Consider the following 23139-nt stretch of genomic DNA (forward strand, 5'->3'; position numbering starts at 1 on the left):
ACCACTCTGCCCCCACATCGCTCCTGGCTGCCCAAAATGAAGGAGCCACACATCCAAACCAGACAGGCGCCTCTTCCATCAGAGGTGATTTACCCTCGATAACCTTTCCCAACCTAAATGATTCTTTGATTCTGTGACCTGAACAAATATGGGCAGCTCTTCCCCAGAGCCCTGAGCTCAGCCCAGCCGGGGCTGCTCTCCCTGGTGTGCTCTGTGCTGGGTCCCTGCTCTGCCATCTCTGCTGTCCCATTTGTGATTTCCACCTCAGGACAATTCCCAAAGTCAAAGCCCGGAGTCTGCCTGACCTCCTTGGGCTGTATTTGTGGCTCTATTAAAAGCAGTTATGCAGAGCTGAGCAGTCCCTTTTCCAGGCCATGGTATTTATAGCGTTGATAGCCCTGGCAGGTAACCCGTGTGGAGCCACCGGAGCCCCTCTCTGCTGCATCTCCGGAGTGCTTGGCACTGTTTGCACGTTCTTGGAAAAGCAGAACTTGGAGCCACAGAAGGCAATCCCAGGCAAGGCCTGTCCTTACTGCAGCCACACACTGCCCGTAGAAACCCAGCTCGGGCTCCGGGGACACTTCTCCGGCGTGAGGCACGGCCCAGCAGCTCGGGTTACTGTCCCTCGTCCTTGGGAGGGGATTCCGGAGAATCCCGCCTGAATTCCAGGCACCCGAAAGACTTTCTGGGACAGGCACTTTGCTTCGGCTGGGCCGCCTGCAGCTGCGGGGCGGTGCGGGATGGGCTGAGGGTGCGGCCATGGAGCAGCGGGGGTCGCACGGGGAGTGCGGGCAGGAGCGGGGACAGCTCTGTCCCCGGCCCGGGGCGCTCCGGGGCCGTGCGGGGAGGTGCGGGACGGAGCCGAGCGCTCGGGGGAAGTGCGGGACAGAGCGGAGCGCTCCGGGGCGGTGCGGGGCTTTGCAGAGCGCTGCGGACTCGCTCCGAGAGTGGCGCGGATCGTTCAGAGGGCGGTGCGGGACGGAGCGGAGAGATGCGGGATACTCGGGGGCGGTGCGGATCGCTCCAGGAGTGCTGCGGGTCGCTCCACAGCGCGGTGCGGGGCGTTCTGAGGGGCGGTGCGGATCGTTCAGAGGGCGGTGCGGAGACATGCGGAGAGATGCGGGATACTCGGAGGCGGTCCGCATCGCTCCAGGGGCGCTCCGGGGGCGGTCCGGGGGCGGTGCGGGGCGGTGCGGGGTGTTCAGAGGGGCGGTGCAGAGAGACGCGGGTCACCCAGGGGCCGTGCGGATCGCTCCAGGCGGCGCTGCGGGGGCGGTGCTGTTCTCCCGGGGCGGTGCGGGGTGTTCGGAGGGGCGGTGCGGTAGGAGTTGCGGTCCTTACCGGGGCAGTGCTGTCCCTGCCGGGGCGGTGCTGTTCTTTCGGGGCGGTGCTGTCCTTGCCGGGGCGGTGCTGTCCCAGCCGGGGCGGTGCTGTCCCAGCCGGGGCGGTGCTGTTCTGTTCTGTTCCGCTCCGCTCTCCCGGGTGCGGCCGGCGCTGCTCGGCCATGCGGGCGGGCTGAGCGGCGCTGCCGCCGCCTGTCCCGGGCCAGGATGGCCTCCAATTTCAACGACATCGTCAAGCAGGGCTACGTGCGCATCCGGAGCCGCCGGCTGGGGGTGAGTGCCCGGGAGAGCCTGCCCAGGGCTGGGCATTTTGCTGTTTATTTCTTTTCCCCTGCCACTCCTTTGTCCTCTTTTTGCAAACGGAGCTGGGTGGGTTTTTCCGCAGGAAACAAAAAGATGAGGAGAGAACAATGAAGGCACCTGAATATGCATTATGTATAGGTGTGGGTGGATATATTTATTTTCTCCTCTCTCTTCCGCGGCAGCCGGGGATGCTGCTCTGCCTGTACCGCCGTCCCTGCCCTTGGCTCCGGGCTGGGGTGCGGGAGCTCCGGGCAGGGCTGGGGGTGCGGGAGCTCCGGGCGGTGTTTTCGAGGCTTTTAGAGTCGCTTGAGTTGCGCGGAATGAAAATTCCCGCAGCCCCCCTTAGGTGCTGGTGTAATATTGAGGTTATTTCCAGGCTGTTCTGGTGCCGTGGCGTGTTCCCCGTTCCGGCTGTGGATGGGCCGGGAGCGGCAGGGCAGGACCTGGGCTGGGGTGAGCTCTGGAATTCCAGGGCTGCTCCTCCAGCCCAGGGCTCCCCCGAGCCCCCGTGTCCCGGCAGGGGATGGGCTGGAGAGCTCCGTGTCCCTGCGGGAGCCTGGCCCGGGGGGATGCGCCTGGAGGGGGGCTCTGTGTGTATTGAACATTTCACTTGGTGTATTGGCCTCTCAGGACCGGAAAGAAAGTGATTTATTGTGCTTATTAAACACTGTTGTGTTGGCAGTTCAGAATTTGTTCATTTCGGGGGAGTGGCTGTGGTCCTCTGAAACCCACTGCAGTTACAGTTCCCTTCTCTTGCTGTACCCATTGTGGGCAATGACTTCTCCGCAGTTTTGGGAACTTGCATCTTCCTGGCTGCTTTGGAAACAGAAAAAAATTGAGAAGTCTTCCATCAGGCTGGATTTCTCATCCCTGCACTGGCAGGCACAGCTCATTCTGTAAAACCACGCGATTCTGTGACATTTTGAGGGAATGTCATTGTAGTAAATTGGGCACAATTGTGTCCTGATTCAGCCCCATTACTGAGCACACATCAGTGTTCAGTTCGCTCTGGTGTACAGGATGAGTAAGATTAAACTGTGATGCATTTTCCCATGCTGTAACAGCGAAGCTCAGTGAAGGTGTGAGTAAGGTTTATCTGAGCCCACAGCAGTTGTGAATGCTGGCACTGCTGGTGCCTTTCCTTTACTGAGGCTTTCCAGACCCCTCTGAGGGTGCTGCTGCTGCTGAGGAAGGCTGGATGCCCTCTTAGGAGACGTGCATGTGACAGCTGTAAAGGAGTCATTTCTCTCCTTCCTCTACTCAGAGCACACTGGGAGGTGCTTCTTAAATCGACCTTTTTAAAAGACATTAAAAGCAAGACTTGAGTCTCCAGCCTGCTCTCCCTGCAAAACGGATGGGTTGGATGTGGTGTCATTAGAAAGGGCATTATCTGAAATATTCTTCCTCTTTTTTATGGACCTACAGCCTACAAAGTGTAGGTTTGCTGGCTTGTTGGGGTTTTTTATGGACCATACACAGGTTATAATTCAGGGCTGCTTAGTTTCCAGCTTGGGAAGTGTTGGCCCATGACTCGAGAGCAGATGTGGCTGCAGATTCTTCCTGTGTGGCACTTTCTGTGAGCTGCTGCCAGCCCAGTGCCCTGATGTGCAGCAATGGGTAATTATCATCAGTCTGGGCTCTCTGAGGCAGGGCTGGAGCCTGTCCCTGCTCCTTGGTGCCCCTTCCTCCTGGCTGCAGCTGTGATGGGACACCTGGGGCTGGCTGAGCGAGAGCTGAATTCAGTCTCACTCGGTGGCTGCTGTCAGCTTGGCTCCTTCACAGGGTGAGGAATTGATGCCAACAGGTTGGTTTTGGTTTTTTTTTTTTTTTTGGGTTTTTTTTTGTTTGTTTTTTTTTTGTTATTTGTTTTTGTTTAAACAAATTATTTTGTTGTTGTGTTTTTGTTTAAACAGCCAACAGGTTGTTTCCCACAGCTGGGGAGGGCTGTGGGACACCCAGGTGCTGGAAAGGGAAGAAAATATTTCAGAGTATAGGAGAACAACTCTCAGACAACTTCCCCAGGCTGTGGAAACACCAGGAAGGACCAGGCTGCTGCAGCCCCTGCAGGATTCTGGTTGCTCCCTCCTGTGTGGCAGGATGTGAGTGGGAGTCCCTGAATTCACTCCCATGTGCTGGTGGCACAGCTGCCATCAGAGCATTGCTCTCCTGTGCCTCTGTGGCAATTCCATCTCCAAGGGAACTGGGAGCCACAAATTCCCTGGAGAAATGGCTTTCCTGAGGGCCTGGGGTGCAGGTGCCACATTTGGAATGCAAGGGGTGCAGGGAAGCGGCTTGCTCAAATGCCAGCCTCTTCTGAAAGGAACGTGACAGTTCTGGAAGGCCCTACTTTGTAATTCCAAAATTGAATTTAGGCTAATTAGCTTTGCACCTGAACTCTTCCTGCGTGCTTCAAACGTGCGAGTTTAATTGAATATTATTTAATAGAATGGTTTCCATAGCAACATTTGTACCACACGTGTCTTGTGCAGAGCCGAATTTATTCAGGAGAAAGCTCACTCTTCCTGACTCTTTCCATCCTTGTAGGGAGGAAGATCATTCCCAGAGCCGCTGGTGTGGGGCTGGGGTGTCGTTGGCAGTGCCACACAGGGGGCTGTGTGCTGCAGAGCTGCTGGCAGGACACAGGCACCAACCCCAGGGTGCTCCAAAGCAGCGGAAAATCAGCGTTGCTTTGCCAGGAGGGGTTCTGCCAGGGGAGGGGGACACTCAGTGCCTCTGCAGCTGATACAGGGATTTATATCCGTGCGTGAAGCTTTATGGCTTCTCTCTGTCTAACAAGTCCTTTTTGTGCTCTTGATTTCATGCCTCATTCTGTGGTACAGGTGTGACCTTTCTGAGGGGGAGTGCATCGTGAAGATGTTTCCCTGGTGGAAAAGCTGTTCTTGACTTCCCATTTTTGGGATGTGAACACAGCTGAGCTTTCTCTTTAGCTTGGGCTGGCTCAATTAAAAATAAAATTAAAATCAAAACAGGAGCAGATCTTTGAAGTGGAGGGGTTTGTAGCACTGGTAAATGTGAGGAGCTGTACCAGGGAAATGTGTGCTGGTTCCAGGCTCACTTTTTGCGTTGCACTCTCTGGTTCCAGGCTCACTTCTTGGGTTTGAACCCCCTGCCCAGGCTGAGTTCCCCTTCTGTACCCACTCCTGAGCTCTGGTGGGAGATGTGACTGCTGGGGCTGCAGCAGTGGAGCTGTTCCCTCTTTAGTGTGACCCTCCTTGAGGACAGAAATGGGATCTGTGGGGGTCAGGTTTCTGTGCTTGAGGGGCCTGGCTGGCCCAAAACATCTCCATCACATCAGGGGGAAGGAATGTGGTGTCCTCCAGCATTAGGGCGCTCCTGGGCAGCCCCTGTCTGCAGGGGTTTGTGGTAATTCAGCCCTCAGCGTGTGCCAGGAGGGAGCTGGGGCTGCCACAGCTCTGCAGCCAGCTGTTTGCTCCTGGGAAATGCTCAAGTGCTGTCAGCAGTGCTCAAGGATTTCTGGATTGATAAAAAACTCAGAAAAAAAAAAAAAAATTAGTTCTCGGTTTTCTGGACTGCCTGCTTTGCTTTGATTAGTGGTTTCCTGGCAATATTAAACTTTCACCTAAAATGAGGAGGGTGTGGGGTCTTGCTGTGTTTAGTTGAGTGCTGGGTGAGGAGTTCCCTGGTGCACAGTGGCCAAGGCTGAGCTGGGAAAATTCAGCATTTTTGTCCAGGGTTGTTCCCACAGAGCACCAGTGCTGGCTGCACACTCTCATTTTAGATGGGAAAACTTCTGCCTGTGCCTGGAAATTAGGAGAAGCTCCTGCACGGAGCTCAGGGCTCGTCCAGTTCAGCAGAAACGATTGATTGTGGAAGCTGCAGAGAGATTGGAGCTCTCAGGGCTTGCTGTGCTCGGTTTTAATTAAAGTGAGTGCTGTGGCAGGCTCATTGAGGAGCCTGGTGCTGCACGTTGCCTGTGACATGTACTGTGACAAGTTCTGCGCAGCTCTGGGGCTGTGAAACCCTGTGGGAGGAGAGGTAGGGCGGGGGAGAGACAATCTGCAGGACTGGAACCATATGGAGGGAGAGATTTGGTGCTTGAATACATGTGCCAGCGAGTTAATATGAGGATTTCAGAGCCTGGGCTGTGAAAACTGGAAAGAAGAATGATGTAAGGCTGGGGGAAGGGGGAAGGAGAAGGGAAAAAGTTGCCTGTGTCTCCATTTGAAGCAGCTTTCTTAATAAAACTCTGTTCACCTCTGCAGCTCCTTTCAGCCTGGAAGTTGGAGAGAGGGAAAAACTGAACAGATTTCTCAGGCACCAAGTGCAACCTGCAGGATATTAATGCCCCTGGAAATTCAGAGTTCTCCCGAGCTGCCAGATAAGGTGCTAGAATATATTCACAGATATTAAGGTTTCTTATGGCTTGGAGCTCGTCAGTGGCAGCAGGGATGGGATCCAGAACATTCCTGGGGAGGTTGGAGCATTTTCCTGGAGCTGGTGAGGGGAGGGATCCCAGCCAAGGCCAGAGCAGCTCCCTCTGGGCACTGGGGCAGAAAACCCTTTGGGTTTTGTGTGGCACAGAGATGTGGGATCAGAGGCCAGGTCTGTGTCTGTTGTGGGGTTGGGAGGGCGCCCAGGACGAGGTGAGAGATGAGAATTTGACTCCCAAGTTCTCAGAAGGCTGATATATTTATATGATGTGCTATGCTATGCTATTATATTTTATTTATTATATTACATTTACTATATTACATTTCTTATATTAATTATATTGTATTCATTATATTGTATTATATATTATGTTATATCACATTATATTGTATCATATTACATTACATTATATTTATTATATATTATAGTATATAATATAATATTATATTAGATCACATTAAATTACATTATATTTATTATATATTACATGTATATATTATATATTAGATATGATATACTATATATTATATATTTATATTTATATTGTATATTGTATATAATATATATTATATATTATTTATATATATTGTATATTGTATATATTATGTACTATACATCATATATATTATATATTATATATTATATATTATATATTATATATTATATATTATATATTATATATTATATATTATATATTATATATTATTATATATTATTATATATTATATATTATTATATATTATATATTATATTATATTCTAAAACTATATTAAAGAAAAGAGAGGTTACATCAAAAGGCTAGAAAGGAATGAATATAAAAACCCATGACAGAGAGTCCAATGCAGCTGGCTGGGATTGGCCATTAAATTAAAACAATTCACGTGCTGGGTAAGCAATTCTCCAAATCACATTCCAAAGCAGCAAAACAGGGAGAAGCTGAAGCTTCCCAGGAGAAGAGATCCTGGAGAAGGGATTTTTCATGAAATGTCACGGTGACAGGTGTCCTTATGGGGTCCCCCCTGGGCTGGGGGATCAGGGTGCTCAGCCTGCCTCTGAGGAGGTGCAAGGAAGTTTTGCAGCTCCCATGGTGGAATTACATTTTGTTTCTTTTGGTGTTTGACTTGTGGGAGCACCACGGAGTGATGAGGGTCTTAACTGGTTCCCAAAGAACCCCACCAAAACCCAAAAAGGACAAAGCTCAGAACTGTTCCTGGTTTTCCCCAAACATTATACAGATCGTGGTTTGGAGTATGGAACTCTTGCTTTGATGCTGGCACATTTTAGGAGGAGGAATGGCTTTTTTGTGCTTTAAAGCCTGTTTTCAGATAAATCACCTTCTGTGTTCTTTGGAAGATGGGCTTAATTTGTGAAGTAAATCAATTCCAAATGTTTCCATGGGCTGAATTGACTCCTAAACAAGTGCTTCTTACCCATTTACTAGCTTGTTTAAGATATATATTTTATTGTAAGAAGTTTAAAGCAAATCTGACCCTTTTCCCTTTATCCCAAACACTTCCCTGACCTGCTGGTTGTGCATCCTGGCTCTCCTTTCCCTATTTCCTCTTCCTTTGGTAGAAAAACCTGTGATTTCTGGAGGTGACAGCCCCAGCCTGCAAGGTGTGTCAGGGATGATTGCACAGGCAGTGAAAGAGAAAGGGAACCTGATCATAAACACGTGAAATTCACTCTGTGGTGGTTCTGGAGCCTTTTCATCACCAGCTCCTTTCCCAGTGTGACATTCTCCCTCTGCTGTGCAGGGGCATTGCCCTGCAGTGAGATCAGGGATAAATAACATTTTGCAGAGGCTGTGGAAACACTTGAAAGAAAGTAACAGATGCAAGGGCTGCTCCTGGGAGTGACATCTTAATTTGAGCCTGACATCTTAATTTGGTGTTTGTGTAGCTTCAGGAATGCTGGGGAAGATGATGGACTGTTCCATTATCTTCTTGTCTGGCTTCATCAAGTGCTGTCAGAAATGCCAGTGAGAGTTCAAGCCGTTGAAATGAATATTGGTGGGGTTTTTGTTGTTGTTGTTTTCCTGATGATGTCACTTGTCTCAGTTCAGGAGATCAATAGGGTAAAAAGAGCGGTATTGCCCCTCAGTAGTGTCAGTGTAAGAGGTTAAATTGTCCCTTCACTCGCCAAGTAGTGTTTGTCTGGGGAACTGTCAATGAATTCTCTGTGTCTGGCAAAGGAAAATTTGCTGTGAATGCGTCCAGGAAGGTGAGGGGGGATGTTTGCTGATGTTCTGAATTAATGTGTTCTGAATGAGCTCGTCCCAGTGAGTGCAGACTCCCGGCTCGGTGGCTATTCCCTGGTAAATGCAGGAGTGTAAAGCTTCTATAGACACTTCTAATGCAGCTTTGTCCAGTTTGCATCTTCCTAAATGTGAATGAACTCCTGAACTGTGTCTTTAATTACCCAGCTGGGACATGAGAAACTCATACAAGCTGGGTTTGTCCATGGAGCAACCTGGAAAAGGGCAGGAGGGATGGAAGAGGGTGGAAGAGGGAATTCTACCAGGGAAATACTGCCTCTGCAATCCTCAGTGCTTCTTTAACTCAGTATTGGTCCATTCATCTAAATCAAAAGAAAAAAAAAACAAAACAAAAAACCCCAAAAAACCAAACCAAAGCAAAACAACAACAACAACAACAAAAACAAACAAAAACAAAGAACCAAAAAACCAAAGAACCAAAAAAACCCAAAACCCTAAAAAAAAAAAAAAACCAAAAAAACCAAATAAAAAGGAGGTTTGTGTCCTGAGGAGCCCACAGTTGGAGACAGCACTCCAGATGTGCCTCATGGGGCTGGGCAGAGGGATCCTTCCAGATGTGCTGGGCAGAGGGGCAGGATCATTCCAGATGTGCCTCCCAGGCTGGTCAGAGGGGCAGGATCACTCCAGATGTGCTGGGCAGAGGGGCAGGATCATTCCAGATTTGCCCAGAACAGGGGCAGGATCATTCCAGATGTGCTGAGCAGAGGGGCAGGGTCACTCCAGATGTGCCAGGGTCCCTCTCCCCCCTGCCAAGGCCCGCCCTGGTGCAGCCCAGCCTGCTGGCACCCCCTGGCAGCTCCATCTGCTCCTTCCTGCCCATCCCTGGGGTTCCACAGCTGCTCCCCGGGCCCTGAGCTCTGCCTGCAGGGCTGTGGGGAGATGGGGAGGAGCGGGGTGAATTTGCCTGGTGCTGAGCCAGGGCTCACTGCACACCTGGAGCTGTCTGCAGGGATGGCAGGGGCTGCACTGATCACAGGAACCCCTCTGCTGCTCCCTGCAGCTCACAGCTGGTGCCAGAGGGTGACAGCAGGCCCGGAGTGGGAAGTTATTCCCATTTTCCCATCTGCTGTGGGATGCTTGCAGGGTGTTTGTCACCTGGGCTCTGCAGGCAGCTCCTAACAAGCATCATCACCCAGGTTTGCAGGTTTTTTATCCTGTTTTCAGGTACAGCTGGGCTGCTCAAGGATGGAGCAGCTGCAGCCCTTTTCCCCTGGCTGGCTTTGGATGCTGGCACAGCTCAGTGCTGGAAAAATTGCTTTACTGGCAGAAAGGGTTTGTTCCTGTGCAACTTCTGCCTTTTTTTTGGGATCTACTGAGGTGTCATCTTAAAATTTCGAGTCCAGCTCTGAAATACAGCAAGTGCAGCTCTGAAATGCAGCTCCTGCAGATGTTTGTGTGCTGTGGGGGGTGAACAGCTGAGTTTGTGAGGGAGCCCAGGCGTGGGGCAGCTCCCAGCTGTGCCTGCTGTAGCAGGAGTGTCCTTGGCAGGGCTGGCGTGGCTGTCGCCCAGAGCATCCCCTGCCCTAATTAGTGAGCTCTGCGAGCTGTTAATGAGCTGCAGCAGTGCCCCATGGCCTGTGGAGCTGGAGAATCAGATACTCTGGCACACAGGAATCATTGCAGTGCAGCTCCCTGATCCCACACCGGGCTGTTCCCAGCACTGTGCCGTGGCTGGGCAGCACATCCAGCTGCACATCCAGCTGCAGATCCAGCTGCTGGCAGCACCAGCTGCCTGCCCAGAGCCCAGCTTTAGCCTCAGGGAAGCCTTTGCTGTTTCTCCTGCCCAGCTACAGTCCCAGGCTGGTTCTCTCCTATCCAGTTTCATGCCCAGAATTAACTGTGCCTTGTACAAAGCTTAGCAGATGTTCAAGGAGCCAAATCTGATCCTGAGCTCCAGCCTGGCTGGTTTTTTTTCAGCATTCCCTGGCAAGGGAGGGTTTCTGCTCTAAATGCTTCTTGGCTCTTCTTTTGGAATGGCTCTTCTCTCCCCTGATGGCCTTAATCAGAAGAGTTTTTTTCTGCTTTACTTAACCATATTAAGGATCAATATAAGGATTAGGGATTTCTAAATGTTGAGGTTCATAGGGTGTTTCAGGGAGAAATTTGGTTTAGATATTCTGTTTTTCAGTGGGATTGATAATGAATTGTGAAAGATTTGGAGAGATATTTTGTGGTATTGGTTAATTGTTTACTGGTAAACCAACTATATAGCTTGAGAATGGACTTGAAAAAGTAAAATAAATGGTATTTGATGGCTGGGATGCTGTGGTCTCTGATCACTGAATCTGTGCTGTGAGCCACTTGCTGAAGGCCTGTCTGGTTATTTTTTTGTTTTGCTCTCGAAATCCCACTGATTTTGGTGGCAGTTTGGGTTTATTTTGAAGCTGCCAGGTGTTGCTGATGGAGAGTGGGCTGTGAGCAGTTGGCAGGGCTGGTAATTCCTGCGTGCTCTGCAGGCAGGGCTCCCCCGAGAGCTCTGGGAGGGCTGCAGGGAATGTGGCAGGAGCTGGAGAGATGGAAAAGCTGCTTTTAAAACCCCCCTGCACAGAGCCTGCCCCAAATGAGCTGGATTTAAATTCAGTTAGGCCCTGGGAGCAAAGTGACAGGATGGTCCTGGGTTCTACACTTAAATAATCTGCTTTTTTCATTGTCCATTATTCAGTTCCTGCTCCTTCATGCGACCCTTATTCACACCATGCACAGAGCTCACAAAATACACAATTCACAAAAAGCCTCCTCACACACAAGGATTTTTGGCTGGACCCAGAGAAGGAGGATGGAGCTCCCCCACAGCTTGGCCTTGTGTTCCCTCTGAACTCCTGGGGGTCCACAGCTGATTGAGGATTTCCCTTCTCTGTGAGTGCTGGTGATGCTCAGGGCAGTGGTGATGCCAGTTTTATTCTTTTGTGCCTCCAGATTTACCAGAGATGCTGGTTAGTGTTCAAAAAAGCTTCAAGCAAAGGGCCCAAGAGGCTGGAGAAGTTCTCAGATGAGCGAGCTGCCTACTTCAGGTGCTACCACAAGGTAAGGCACAAGGTTCTCTCAAACTTTTATTGCTTTATTACTTTTATTACTTACTAAAATCTAAACTTTTGTGTATTACTTAGCCTGAAAATTGCATTTTTTTTTAACTCTTAAGGTCCTAAACCTCTGTGTGTGCTTTCATTCAGTGAGGTAGAGGCAAAATAAATGTTCTTTGTAGCAAGCAAGTGGAAAATGACTTTATTGCCGAAGCGTTTGGCCTTTCCTCTCCTCAGCCCTTTAAAATCACACCTGAAATACTTTGCAGTGGCTCCTGCTCTTCCTATTTACAGGAAAGGCCATGCCAGGGAACGTGGGAATTCCAAAGGCACCTGGGGCTTCCCATTTCCTGGGATTTTGCCTTTTTGGAGGCAGCTGCAGACATGAAGGACATTTTCACAGCAGTGAAAAGCTCTGCTGAATCCACTGGCATTAAAAGAATGGAGAATTTCCCCGCAGCCACTGCTCTGGAATGATGCACATCTCCTGCTCACCAGGGAGTTCCCATGTGTCATTCTCCTGGGCATGGAGGTGGAAATAAGAAACCTTTTAATTCATTATAATTGCAGGCAGAAACCGAAGGTTGGGAATTATGGGCATAAATGAATTCCCAGGAGCTGGATGAGGCTCTGCACTCCCCCTGGCAGGGATCTGGGAGGAAATCTGGGGGAATCCTGCCTCTGAACGCCACAGAACCTGGAGCTGGTTGGTCATAAAACCTTGGCTTTTTCTAATAAATCAGGCCCAGAAATTATTCACATTTCTATTAGGCAGCTTCAGAAATAATGAGATTTTTCTCTTTGTTGTGGGGGGGCTTGCACACAGTGTGTGCAAGAACTTCAGCCCTGTGTCAAACACTGCATTTACTTTAACTAATTATTACTATTTATTATTATTTATTATAATATTTTACTATAACTCTGTCAATTATTGATGTAAATCTGTATTTTCCCCATTGTGTCAATGCAATATATGAGCAGCACCTTGGCTAATGGGTGTGAAACCCAAGAGGAACCTGAACGAAGCAGAAATTCAGGAATTTCTTCTCTTCTTTCATGAAATTCCGTGGGTTAGCACCTGCTTGCAGGTGTTTAACCCCCAGCAGCCTGGATGTGCAGAGTAAAGCCTCACTGGCTCCATGAAAACCTGAAAATTTCAGATTTTCAGATTTTTTTCATGGTAAAGCGCCATGGAAAGCCTCACTGGCTCCATGAAAACCTGAAAATTGAGTTCAGATTTTCATGAAAATCTGAAAAAAATTGAAAATCATGAAAAAACTCAAAATCCCACAGAGGGATTTTTGTTTTAAGCCAAGTTTGTCCCTACTTAACACTTACTTCATTTCAAACTAATCCTTCTCCTACCAGTTGAGTTTCTGGATCTCTCTAGGAGCTGATTTGATGGGAATGGATGATGAACAAAGTCCAAAATCAGTCCCTGAGAACCGACACACAATTTTAGTGTGGTTTTTTATCAGAACTTTGCCAATCATGTGGACAGGACCTTAAAATCACCCAGTTCCACCTCAGGGCCCCCTTCCCTGTCCCAGGCTGCTCCAAGCCCTGCCCAGCCAAGCCTTGGACACTTCCAGGCTGATGAAAAGTGGGAAAATTCTGATTTTCATTTGGGTTTTGAGTGTATTTTCAGGCAGAGAGGGAGCTGAGCTGGGATATTGAGTGAGGTTTGGAGTCATCAGCTCTCCAAACTGACAGGGCTCCTCTATTTTTAACAAACCTCCCTGAGAGGAGCTAATGAATATTAAATGGCATTTCTGGGCAAAATGTGCTCATGTGTAAAGAGCACAGGTGGATAAAAATGCAGGTTTTTTTTGTTAAATAAGCCTTGTAAATGTGTGAAATTTAAATGTGAATGATGGAGCTTCTGAGAGTGTTAAATATGAGCTGCTGGGAAAGGAGAACTTGTCCCTGCTGCTCTGTATGAGGCTGTAGCTGAATGATTCTTATGGAAATCATTGCTAATTATTGATAAAATAATTGATAAAATTATTGATAGCATAAAATAATTGATAACATAAAATTATCGATAAAATTATCGATAAAATTATCGATAGCATAAAATTATTGATAAAATAATTGACAACATAAAATCATTGATAAAATAATTGATAACATAAAATTACTGATAAAATTATTGATAACATAAAATTATCGATAAAATAATTGATAGCATGAAATTATCGATGAAATAATTGAGAAAAATTATTGATAGCATAAAATTATTGATAAAATAATTGATAAAAATCCAAAACTTGAAGAGCCCTCATCAGTCCTGGGGGAAGTTTAATCCATCATAAAACCCTAAAGGGGACATCCTCACCACTGGAGGTGCAAAACAGAAATAAGGTGTCAAACAGAAATAATTCTTTTGGTGGAATATTAACCTTTAAATCCTTTCTCGTCTAATGTTGCTCTATTTTTTAAAAGTGGAAAGGTCACAGTGCCCTAAAATAAAGGTAATGTGGGAACACTCAGCTGGGGTTCATGGAGTGAACTGGGAATTTGCATACACAAAGCAAATTGCCCACATAATTCCTTTGGTCCCACAAGGGAGGGAAAATAATTAGAATTCAGGCTGCAAAATCTGCACAGAGTTGCTCTTCAGGTGAGTGTCTGGTTTTCACTTGTTAAAAATAAATAAGCAACCACAAATTGCCACATCCTCGAACAAAATAATACCGGAGGAAGGAAGAAATTCTTATTTCTTTTGCCGTAGTGATGTGCCAGAAGAATCCTCAACATTCCAATAAAAACTGAGCTAATTGTGTCCTGCTGACAGGAATACACTGAGCCCTCGAGGGGTTGGGTTTTAATCTGATTGTATTAATCTTGCCTTGGAACAGCAGGACTCATTTAAACAGTCCTTTCTGCCTGCTTATGGAATAATCCATTTGGAAAATTGGATTGTGGGACTTGTAATTGTTTTCCAGACAAAACTGTATCAGCAGCAAATGAAATGTTTCCAGTCTGACCACTCTGCTAAGAAGGAGCTGTTGAACATTTATTTTAATGCCTGCTGTCACTTAGCTGGGAGTGAGGAGTGAGGCACCACGTTCAAGGCTTTGGGTGTAAAAGCTCTTTTTCCAAACAACAGAAATCTGTTTCTGAATCTTTAACACTAAAACACTTTCTGATAACAAAAACTGTGATTTTATTTTTGCTTTTTTTTTTTTAAGTGGACCAGTCTAACAAACCCTCAATTTTCCCTCAATAAAAAATAATATAGAGAGCAGCTTTTCTCCACTGTTCTCCCCCTGTGCTGGAGCTGGGAGTGCTGGAGCTCCACATGGTGAATCCTTGGGGTTTCCATCTCCGCCTCTCTGGTCCTGCTGCCCCAGGTTGGTGCTTCTCCTGCCCCTCGTGTGAATATTGCTCGGCCTGCAGGGAGCTCTGGTTCCACCTTTCCCTTGGCTGCAGTTCCCTCAGGATGGTGTCCCACTGATGTCCTGCAGAGCTGGAGTGTCGCCGTGATATTTTCTGAAAAATCCTTTCCTTAGGATCTTTTCTCCTGAGAAGCTGAGAGGCCTCAGAAATGAAATGCAAACAATGGTTATCTGCTGCTGTGGAGTGCAACAGGTGCATCTGTGATTGGTCCATGTGGTTGTTTCTAATTAATGGCCAATCACAGTCCAGCTGTCCTGGACTCTCTGAGAGTCAGGAGCTTTTGTTATTTATTCCTTTCCATTCCTTGCAAGCCTTCTGATGAAATCCTTTTTTCTATTCTTCAGTATAGTGTTAATATATCATTTTCTTTTAATATAATATATATCATAAAATAATTAATCAGCCTTCTGAAACACGGAGTCAAGATTCTCATCTCTTCCCTGCTCCTGGGACCCCTGGGAACACCACCACAGTGGAGGACGTGGCTGCTGCATCTCCCAGGGGAGGATGGAATTTCCCCTGGAATTTCCCACTGAGGTGATTCCTGGCAGGGCTGCATCTCCTCCAGAGCCATCCCAGAGATCCTGAGCCTGCTGATGCTGTCTCACCTTCCTCTCCCTCTTCTCTCCCTCCTCTCCTCCCCTTGCCCAGCCAGGAGTGCACAGATCTCTTGCCAAGCTCCTCATTCAAATCCCAAATTGTGCTTCTCCAGGTCACGGAGCTCAGTAACGTGAAGAACATCTCGAGGCTGCCCAAAGGCACCAAGAAGCACGCAGTGGGCATTTCTTTCAGTGATGACACCTCCAGAACCTTCGCTTGTGACTCAGGTGGGTCAAACAGCCGCGCTCAGAGCACTGATTGTGAAATTATAAACGTGATGTACCCACACACAGATTTTCTGGGCATTTGTGCAGAGCTTGAGGCAGATGAGTGGTGCAAGGTGCTGCAGATGGAGTGCCTGGGAACACGAATTAATGACATTAGCCTTGGAGAGCCTGACTTGTTGGCATCTGGAGTAGAGAGGGAGCAGAGTGGTAGGTACAGAAATATTGACCTTTTGAATTTTTTATTGCATTATTTTCAAGCCCTTTAGACTGTACATACGGATATTGGGAATAAAGAGGAGCAAAACTGGTTTTCTAAGCCCTCTTTGCTTGTTTTGGGGGGGTTGGTTTTGGTTGGTTGGGGGGTTTATTTTTGGCTCTTGCTACCAGAGATAATAAATAAGTTATCTAGAATTATTTTGGAGTAGCAGTTCCCTTTCTCAGATCAGTTAGTTGCTCTTGGAGATGGGAACGATTTGTTGTGTGGTTTTTTGGTGTGATGTCAGTGGCTGAGGCTTTGTAAAGAGAACAATAAATAACAGTAATTGCATGCAAAACCTGAGCCCATGGCTACTCCACTTTCCTGTGCAAATGAGCTCATTACCTGCTCAGGCACTGGATTTATTCACAAATTGCTCACAACTTTATGAGCTGTTTGCAAATACCAGGATTATGCTGGTGCACTTCTCCTCAGGCTCTGAGTGCACACACAAATATTTGGTGCCCTTTGGGTGCAGCATTTGACTGCCCCAAACGTGGGGTTTGCAGAGTTACAGGGAGGAATTCTTTGTGTGGGAATGAATAGCTCTTAAGTGCAAACAAATAGGGATGGAAAATAGGAAATTCCTTGAATGACTTGCACATGTGCTGGGCAGGGATTTTAGACTAACCTTTTGTTTTTCTCCCAGAGAGATTCAATGTGTATTTGATGCCATCCCCTAATTTAGATGTGCATGGGGAATGTACCTTGCAGATAACATTTGAGAATATCTGTCTTTGGGACATCCAGAATCCCAGAGTCAAACTGGTCTCGTGGCCTCTCAGTGCCCTGCGGCGCTACGGGCGGGACCCAGCCTGGTTCACCTTCGAGGCGGGCAGGTAGGTGGCCTTTTGAGAATGGGGACCCTGGAAAATGTTAAAAGCAGACTCTGAAAATGTTAGGCTTTGTGTTTTGCCACATCACTGCACCTGCGTAAGCAGTATGATAAATAATTGTTAGATGTGATGGTTGTTTAGTAATTAAATATAATTGTTGTACAACCATAAGAAGAATCGTGAGGAAACTATGTTAGAAATTTAAAGGGGAACCACGAGGGGCCATGCTTGACTGAAATCTATGTGTACAATAGAACAATATAAGTTTAATAATTAACACGAAAGTTATGTAACGATAGGATATAAAAACACGTTAATCTCGAATGTATGGTCAGAGTCAGATTTGGGTTGAATAATACCCCTGACACCCAGAGCTCTCAATAAAAGCATGGACATGTGAGCATTTCGTGGTTATATGTTTCCGAACGCTAACAGGCTTGGGTGCTGCTCTGCCTTTCCCAAAGGTTTCCAAGGTTTGGGAGCCGATCTGCAGCCAGAGGCCAGCCTGGAGCCATTGCTCCAAAAAACAGGCAATTAAAGTGGTGAAACAAGGATAAATCCCCTCCACCAAAAAACTAACTGAAATGGTGAAACAAATATAGCCCCCCCAAAAAGTAAATTAAAATGTTGAAATAAATATCAATCCCCCCAAAAACTTAATCAAAATTGTGAAACAAATATAAGTGCCCCCAAAATCCCAATTAAAACACTGGAACAAATATAACCCCTCCCCCACACCAAATTAAAATTGTGAAACAAATATGAATCCTTCCCAAAACATGCAATTAAATATTGATGCAAGTATAAACCCTCCCAAAAAACCAAATTACTAGACTGAAACAAATATAACCCTTCCCCAAAAAAAACTATTTTAAATACCGAACCAAGCATAAACCCGCTCAAAAAACATGTGGTTAATATACTGAAACAAATATAACCCTCCCCCCCATTAAAAAAAAGCCAATTAAACTACTGGAGAAATACAAACCCTCCCAAAAATCATCCAATTAAAATAGGAAACAAGTATAAACCCTCCCAAAAAACAACCAGTAAATATACTGAAACAAATATAACCCCCCCCTTCAAAACCAAATTAAATTACTGAAACAAATATAACCCCCCACAATAAAAACCCAATTAAACTACTGAACAAATATAACCCCTCCTAAGATTTTCCAACAATATTGAAACAAGTATAAACCCTCCCAAAAAAAAAAACCAAATTAAAACCCTGAGACAAATATAACCCCCTCAGAGCAAATTAAAATATTGAAACAAGTGTAACACACCCTCCCACACCCAATTAAAATGGTGAAATAAATATAAAAACCAGTTAAATTACTGGAACATGTATGTATATATATATATATATATTTATATGTACGTACACCTCCAAAAAAACCCAAATAAAAATTGTATTTATTGTTTCAAGAGGAAGACAAAAGTCTGCAGAACTCATTAAAAGTCCAAAAGGAGAAGACAAATTAATCCTGTGTGACACAGATTCCAGATAGAGCCTAAATATAAAAATCTGGGTCTGTGCAGGAGCTCTCCAGAGCCTTTGCCCTTGTGAAGGAGCAGCTGAGAGTGTCGGTGAATGCACCAGGGCTGCACAGAGGCACAAATGATGCCCTTTAGTTTTTGCCTTTTTTCTCTGTTCCCTGTATTCTTTGCACATCCATTTCCAGCTCTGTGGCCTGTTGTTCCCAGTGGTTTTCCATGGCTTTTCCCTAGGCAGAAGGACAAATCAAATAGCAGAGCTCCAAGTGCTGGGGGCACAGGGCCCCAGCGCTCTCTTGGTTCTTGCTGGGAGCCAAAGCTGAGAACAAACCACTCTTGGAGATATTTCATGGACAGGGCACAGCCAGTGCCAGGAGGGACCCCAGATGAGGGGCTTGACCTGGGGGGGAGTTGCAAAATTGCCAAAATTGCAAATCACCACTTGTCCTCCTAATTGGAGCTCTTCATTAATTATGTTACTTTTCTAAAAATTATAAAATTCCCTCCCCCCCTGTGGGGGTGGCTTTTGTGGGCATCTTTCCACAACTGCCCTGCAGGCCTTCTGATAAAGATCCACTCTTATATTACCTCCTTAGTAAATAATCCCAAGTTCCATTTCCAGGTTGAGAAAAGGCAGAAAACAGAGGGGTGGAAATCACTTTGTTCCATTTCCTGGCTGAGAAAAGGCAGAAAACAGAGGGGTGGAAATCACTTTGTTCCATTTCCTGGCTGAGAAAAGGCAGAAACAGAGGCGGCAATAACTTTGTTCCTTTTCCTGATTGAGAAAAGGCAGAAAACAGAGGGGTGGAAATAACTTTGTTCCTTTTCCTGATTGAGAAAAGGCAGAAAACAGAGGGGTGGAAATCACTTTGTTCCTTTTCCTGATTGAGAAGAGGCAGAAAACAGAGGGGTGGCCATAACTTTGTTCCCTCCTGGTTGAGAACAGGCAGGAACAAAGGGTGGCCATAACTTTGTTCCCTCCTGCTTTCCTCCCTCTGGTGCGAGGGAATTTTGGGGTGGCACGGGGAGGTTCTGGCTCCCTCTGGGCCGGACCCTCCCGCTGCCCCTGGGCTGTGCTGGTGCCTTGCAGGATGTGTGACACGGGAGAGGGGCTCTTCATCTTCCAGACCAGGCATGGCGAGGCCATCTACCAGAAGGTGCACTCGGCCGCCCTGGCCATCGCCGAGCAGCACCAGCGGCTGCTGCAGAGCGCCAAGGACTCCAGGGTACGGCGGGCACGGGGAGGGGGTTCCACTCTGGGCACCCACCCACCCTGGGCTGTTCAGGGGAATTGTTATTGGTATTACTATAATCATCATTAGCAGTGTAATTGTTACATTATTATTAATATTCTTATGATTGTATATTACTATTACTGCATATAATTCTTAAAAGTAATATTATCCAATATATTATTATCCAATATATTATTATCCAATGTATTATTATTCTATTAATATTATTATTATCATTATTATTATTATTACTACTACTATTACTATTATTATTCTGCTCCATTATAAAATTTAGGGCAATTTGTATAATTGGAATTATAGGAATTACAGGAATTCCTGCTCAAGGACAAAAACAACAAGGACATGCACATTCCTCAATGCTTGTGGGTGCAAAGTTAGTTTATTCTATTTAGTAGTAGTAGTAGTAGTAGTAGTAGCAGTAGTAGTATTAAATTCTGCTTAATTATTAAATTTAGAGCAATCTGTATAACTAGAATTCCCGTTCAAGGATAAAAACAACAAAGACACGCACATTCCTCAGTGTTTGTGGGTGCAAAGTTAGTTCGTTCAATTTTTAGTAATAGTAGTAGTAATAATAATAATACTACTTTATTGTTGTTGTTAAATTCTGCTTGATTATAAAATTTAAGGCAATATGTATAACTGGAATTCCTGTTAAAAACAATTCCTGATAAAAACAACAAGGACACACACATTCCTCGATGTTTGTGGGTACAAAATTAGTTTGTTTAAGATATTATATAGGATTATTATTATTATTATTATTATTATTATTATTATTATTATTATTATTTATTATTATTAGCTCAATGATAAAATTTAGGGCTATATGTGTAGCTGGAATTCCTGTCAAAAACAATTCCTGATAAAAACAACAAGGACACACACATTCGTCAATGTTTGTGGGTACAAAGTTAGTTTATTCCATTATTTATTATTAATATTAACGTTAACATTATTAAATTCTGCTCGATTATAACATTTGGTGCAATATGTGTAGCTGGAATTGCTGTCACAAGCAATTGCTGAGCCAAACGTGCTGCCGGTGTCGCTGACCCTGTCGTGCCTTGCAGCTGCAGCTGAGGAGGAGCGAGCGGGCCGTGTCCCTGGGCACCGTGGTGCCCCTGCCCCGCAGCGCCTACTGGCACCACATCACCCGCCAGCACAGCACGGGGCACCTGCTGGGGCTGCCAGGTGAGGACACTGCCAGCCGGGCACTGCCCCGGGGACGCTGGGACAGCCCTGACACTGCCCAGGGTGGCACTGAGCCTGAGCACTGCTCTGCTCCCTGGGGGTGACACTCGACGCTCACGGGGATGACACTGGTGGGGGTGACATTCATGGAGGTGACAGTCAACCTGAACACTGCTCTGCTCCATGGGAGTGGCGCTGATGAGGGTGACGTTCATGGAGGCGACACGCAGCCTCAACGCTGCTGTTCTCCATGGTGGTGGCACTCATGGGGGTGGCACTCATGGGGGTGGCACTCATGGGGCTGGCACTCATGGGGGTGGCACTCATGGGGCTGACACTCATGGGGCTGGCACTCATGGGGCTGGCAGCCTGAACGCTGCTCTGCTCCATGGCACTGATGGGGGTGACACTCATGGGGGTGGCACTCACCTGAACCCTGCTCAGCTCTCTGGGGACAAGGACGTGTCCTGTTTGGGATGGACAGCTGGGGATGCTGTGGCCAGCAGGAGCAGGGACAGTTTGGGTGCCGTGTCCCCGCTTTAGGAAGGACATTGAGGTGTTGGAGCAAGGGCACCACGGCTGGGGAAGGGTCTGGAGCACAAACGCTGTGAGGAGCTGGGGGTGTTCGTCCTGGAGCAGAGGAGGCTCAGGACAGACCTGCCCCAAACTCTCAGTGCTTTTTGTACCACCTGGCTCCCCTCCTCTGCATGGCTGCCTTGTCCTGAGAACCTTCATCGTTCATCCTGTGTGCTTGTTAAAACTCACCCAAAACAACCACATCCCCCAGAACAGGGCAAACGAGGGGAAATCAAAGGAGATGCTCAGACCTCAGAGGAGCCGGGCCAAAGTCAGCTCCGTGGAGTTGTGTTTGTTTTCAGAATTAAAAACCCTAACAACAACAACAACAACAACAACAAAAAGGCAAAAGCCTTAAAGGAAATATTTTCCCGGTTCTTTCTTTCCAACACTAGAGGGGGCAGGCAGCCCACGGAAAGCTCCGTGCGGAGCAGGGATGGAGGATGGAAGCAGCGCTTCCCTGCCTGCCCGGAGCTGTTCATGGATGGGGGCATGGCAGGAGGAGCTGCTGGTGGCAGCCCGGGGCACAGTCTGTGCTTTTCCACCGAGCCCTTTATTTATAATCCAGCACGGAGCTGGCACGAGAGAAATAGACTGCAGGGGTACAAACCACTTGGTTTATATTTAGAAAAATATCTTGCTTGCTAGACTGGGAAAAAAAAAGATCTAAAAGAGCATTTTTACGTTTTAAATGCACGTCAGAACTTTGAAAAAAAAAGTTATCAATTTGATTTTTATAAAAGTTTCTGTTCTGAAGGAGGGGGTAAAGAAAATCTGCGTGGGTATTTCTGAGCTGGAGCAGCAGATTAAGCAGGGTTAGACTGAATTAACTGATGTGTGTGTAAGTCCTGCTGGGGTGCTGTGTTTAACTGGGCTGTTTTTCCCCCCCTGGCTCTCTGAAGGTGTTCCCAGCCCCCTGAAGCTCCATGGCCCCACGGACACCTTCCCATCGTGCAGCTCAGAGCAGCGAGAGGAGCCCAGGCACAGCCTCACCGCCTCTGCCCTCTGAGCAGCTGCCCCAGGGCATGACAGGGCTGATGGCAACCGAGGGTGGAAACACAGAAAAGTCCAGGTTGGATGAAGAATTCCCGCAATACAAAGGATTTTTTAAACTTTGCCAAAAGCAGAAACGCTGTGGATGTTGGGGAGAGGAACCAAGCCACCAAACCCTCTGGTGTATCTTTTATATACCCTGGACAGAGGAGAAATCACTCCCTGAACACTCCCACTGATTTTGTATGATAGGTATGTTGTAAATATGTGAGAATCTGCTGTAGTGTGGTTATTTTGGCTCCTGACACCGATTTGTGGCAGTGCTTACCTTGAGTTATTCCCATTATTGTTACCCTGACCTCTGGAATGGTGGCCAGTTTGAAGCAGCTCTTGGATACAATTTTTCCTGTTTGAAGACTTGATTGATTTCTTTTAAAAGAATCTCCTCTTTCCTGTATTTATTTACATCTCTGTAAACATTGAAAATAAAAAAGTCCCACGCAATTTGTAGTGCAGTGGTTTTTGGGTGTTTTTTTTGTTTGGTTGGTTATTTTTTTTTATTGTCATTCAATTAGCACAAGCTAATTTTCTTCTAGGGCAGAATAATTGTCTGGGGTTTTGAGTTAAAAATAGCAAAAGGTAAATGCTGGATTTCCACGTGCAGGAATTTTGTGGGAACAGAGCTGGAGTGGAATGGAGGCTCTCAGGGAAGCCAAACCCTGAGAGTGGTGCCAGGCAAATGAAGGAAATAAAATCAATCTGCCATCATTGGGGAAGGTACCCCACAGTGCAAAGATAAACTTAATTTATTGTAAATAAGGATTATGTTCATCCTTATTTTTATCATAGTTCAAACCTTTTTTTTTCCTTAAATAAAGGAGACCTTTCATTTTTTTTTCTTGATCAAGATTTAACAAAGCAATTTTTGCCTCCTTGAGGGAA

The 23139-nt window shown here is 46.6% G+C and overlaps 1 protein-coding gene across 2 annotated transcripts; it reads left to right on the plus strand.

The window, feature by feature from the left end:
• Positions 1–1413: 1413 nt before the first annotated feature.
• DOK5 (docking protein 5) lies at positions 1414–22701 on the plus strand. 2 transcript variants are annotated; one of them, XM_030963525.1, is made up of 8 exons: positions 1414–1616; positions 11254–11361; positions 15472–15586; positions 15674–15793; positions 16492–16681; positions 19269–19404; positions 20508–20628; positions 22107–22701. In XM_030963525.1, the coding sequence occupies exons 1-8, from the start codon at positions 1551–1553 to the stop codon at positions 22211–22213; spliced, it is 963 nt and encodes a 320-aa protein (XP_030819385.1). In that variant the 5' UTR covers positions 1414–1550; the 3' UTR covers positions 22214–22701. The 2 variants fall into 2 exon arrangements, with proteins under 2 accessions (XP_030819385.1, XP_030819386.1); XM_030963526.1 differs by having other exon boundaries at positions 16531–16681.
• Positions 22702–23139: the final 438 nt, after the last annotated feature.

The sequence above is a fragment of the Camarhynchus parvulus genome, chromosome 20, assembly GCF_901933205.1.
Source record: "Camarhynchus parvulus chromosome 20, STF_HiC, whole genome shotgun sequence".
Taxonomy (NCBI): domain Eukaryota; kingdom Metazoa; phylum Chordata; class Aves; order Passeriformes; family Thraupidae; genus Camarhynchus; species Camarhynchus parvulus.

Excerpts from the sequence above, each read along its gene's own strand:
- DOK5 (XM_030963525.1), top strand. The coding sequence starts at position 1,551 with ATGGCCTCCAATTTCAACGACATCGTCAAGCAGGGCTACGTGCGCATC. Across the intron at positions 1,617-11,253 it reads TCCGGAGCCGCCGGCTGGGG|ATTTACCAGAGATGCTGGTT; the intron begins GTGAGTGCCCGG and ends TTGTGCCTCCAG. Across the intron at positions 20,629-22,106 it reads GCACCTGCTGGGGCTGCCAG|GTGTTCCCAGCCCCCTGAAG; the intron begins GTGAGGACACTG and ends GGCTCTCTGAAG.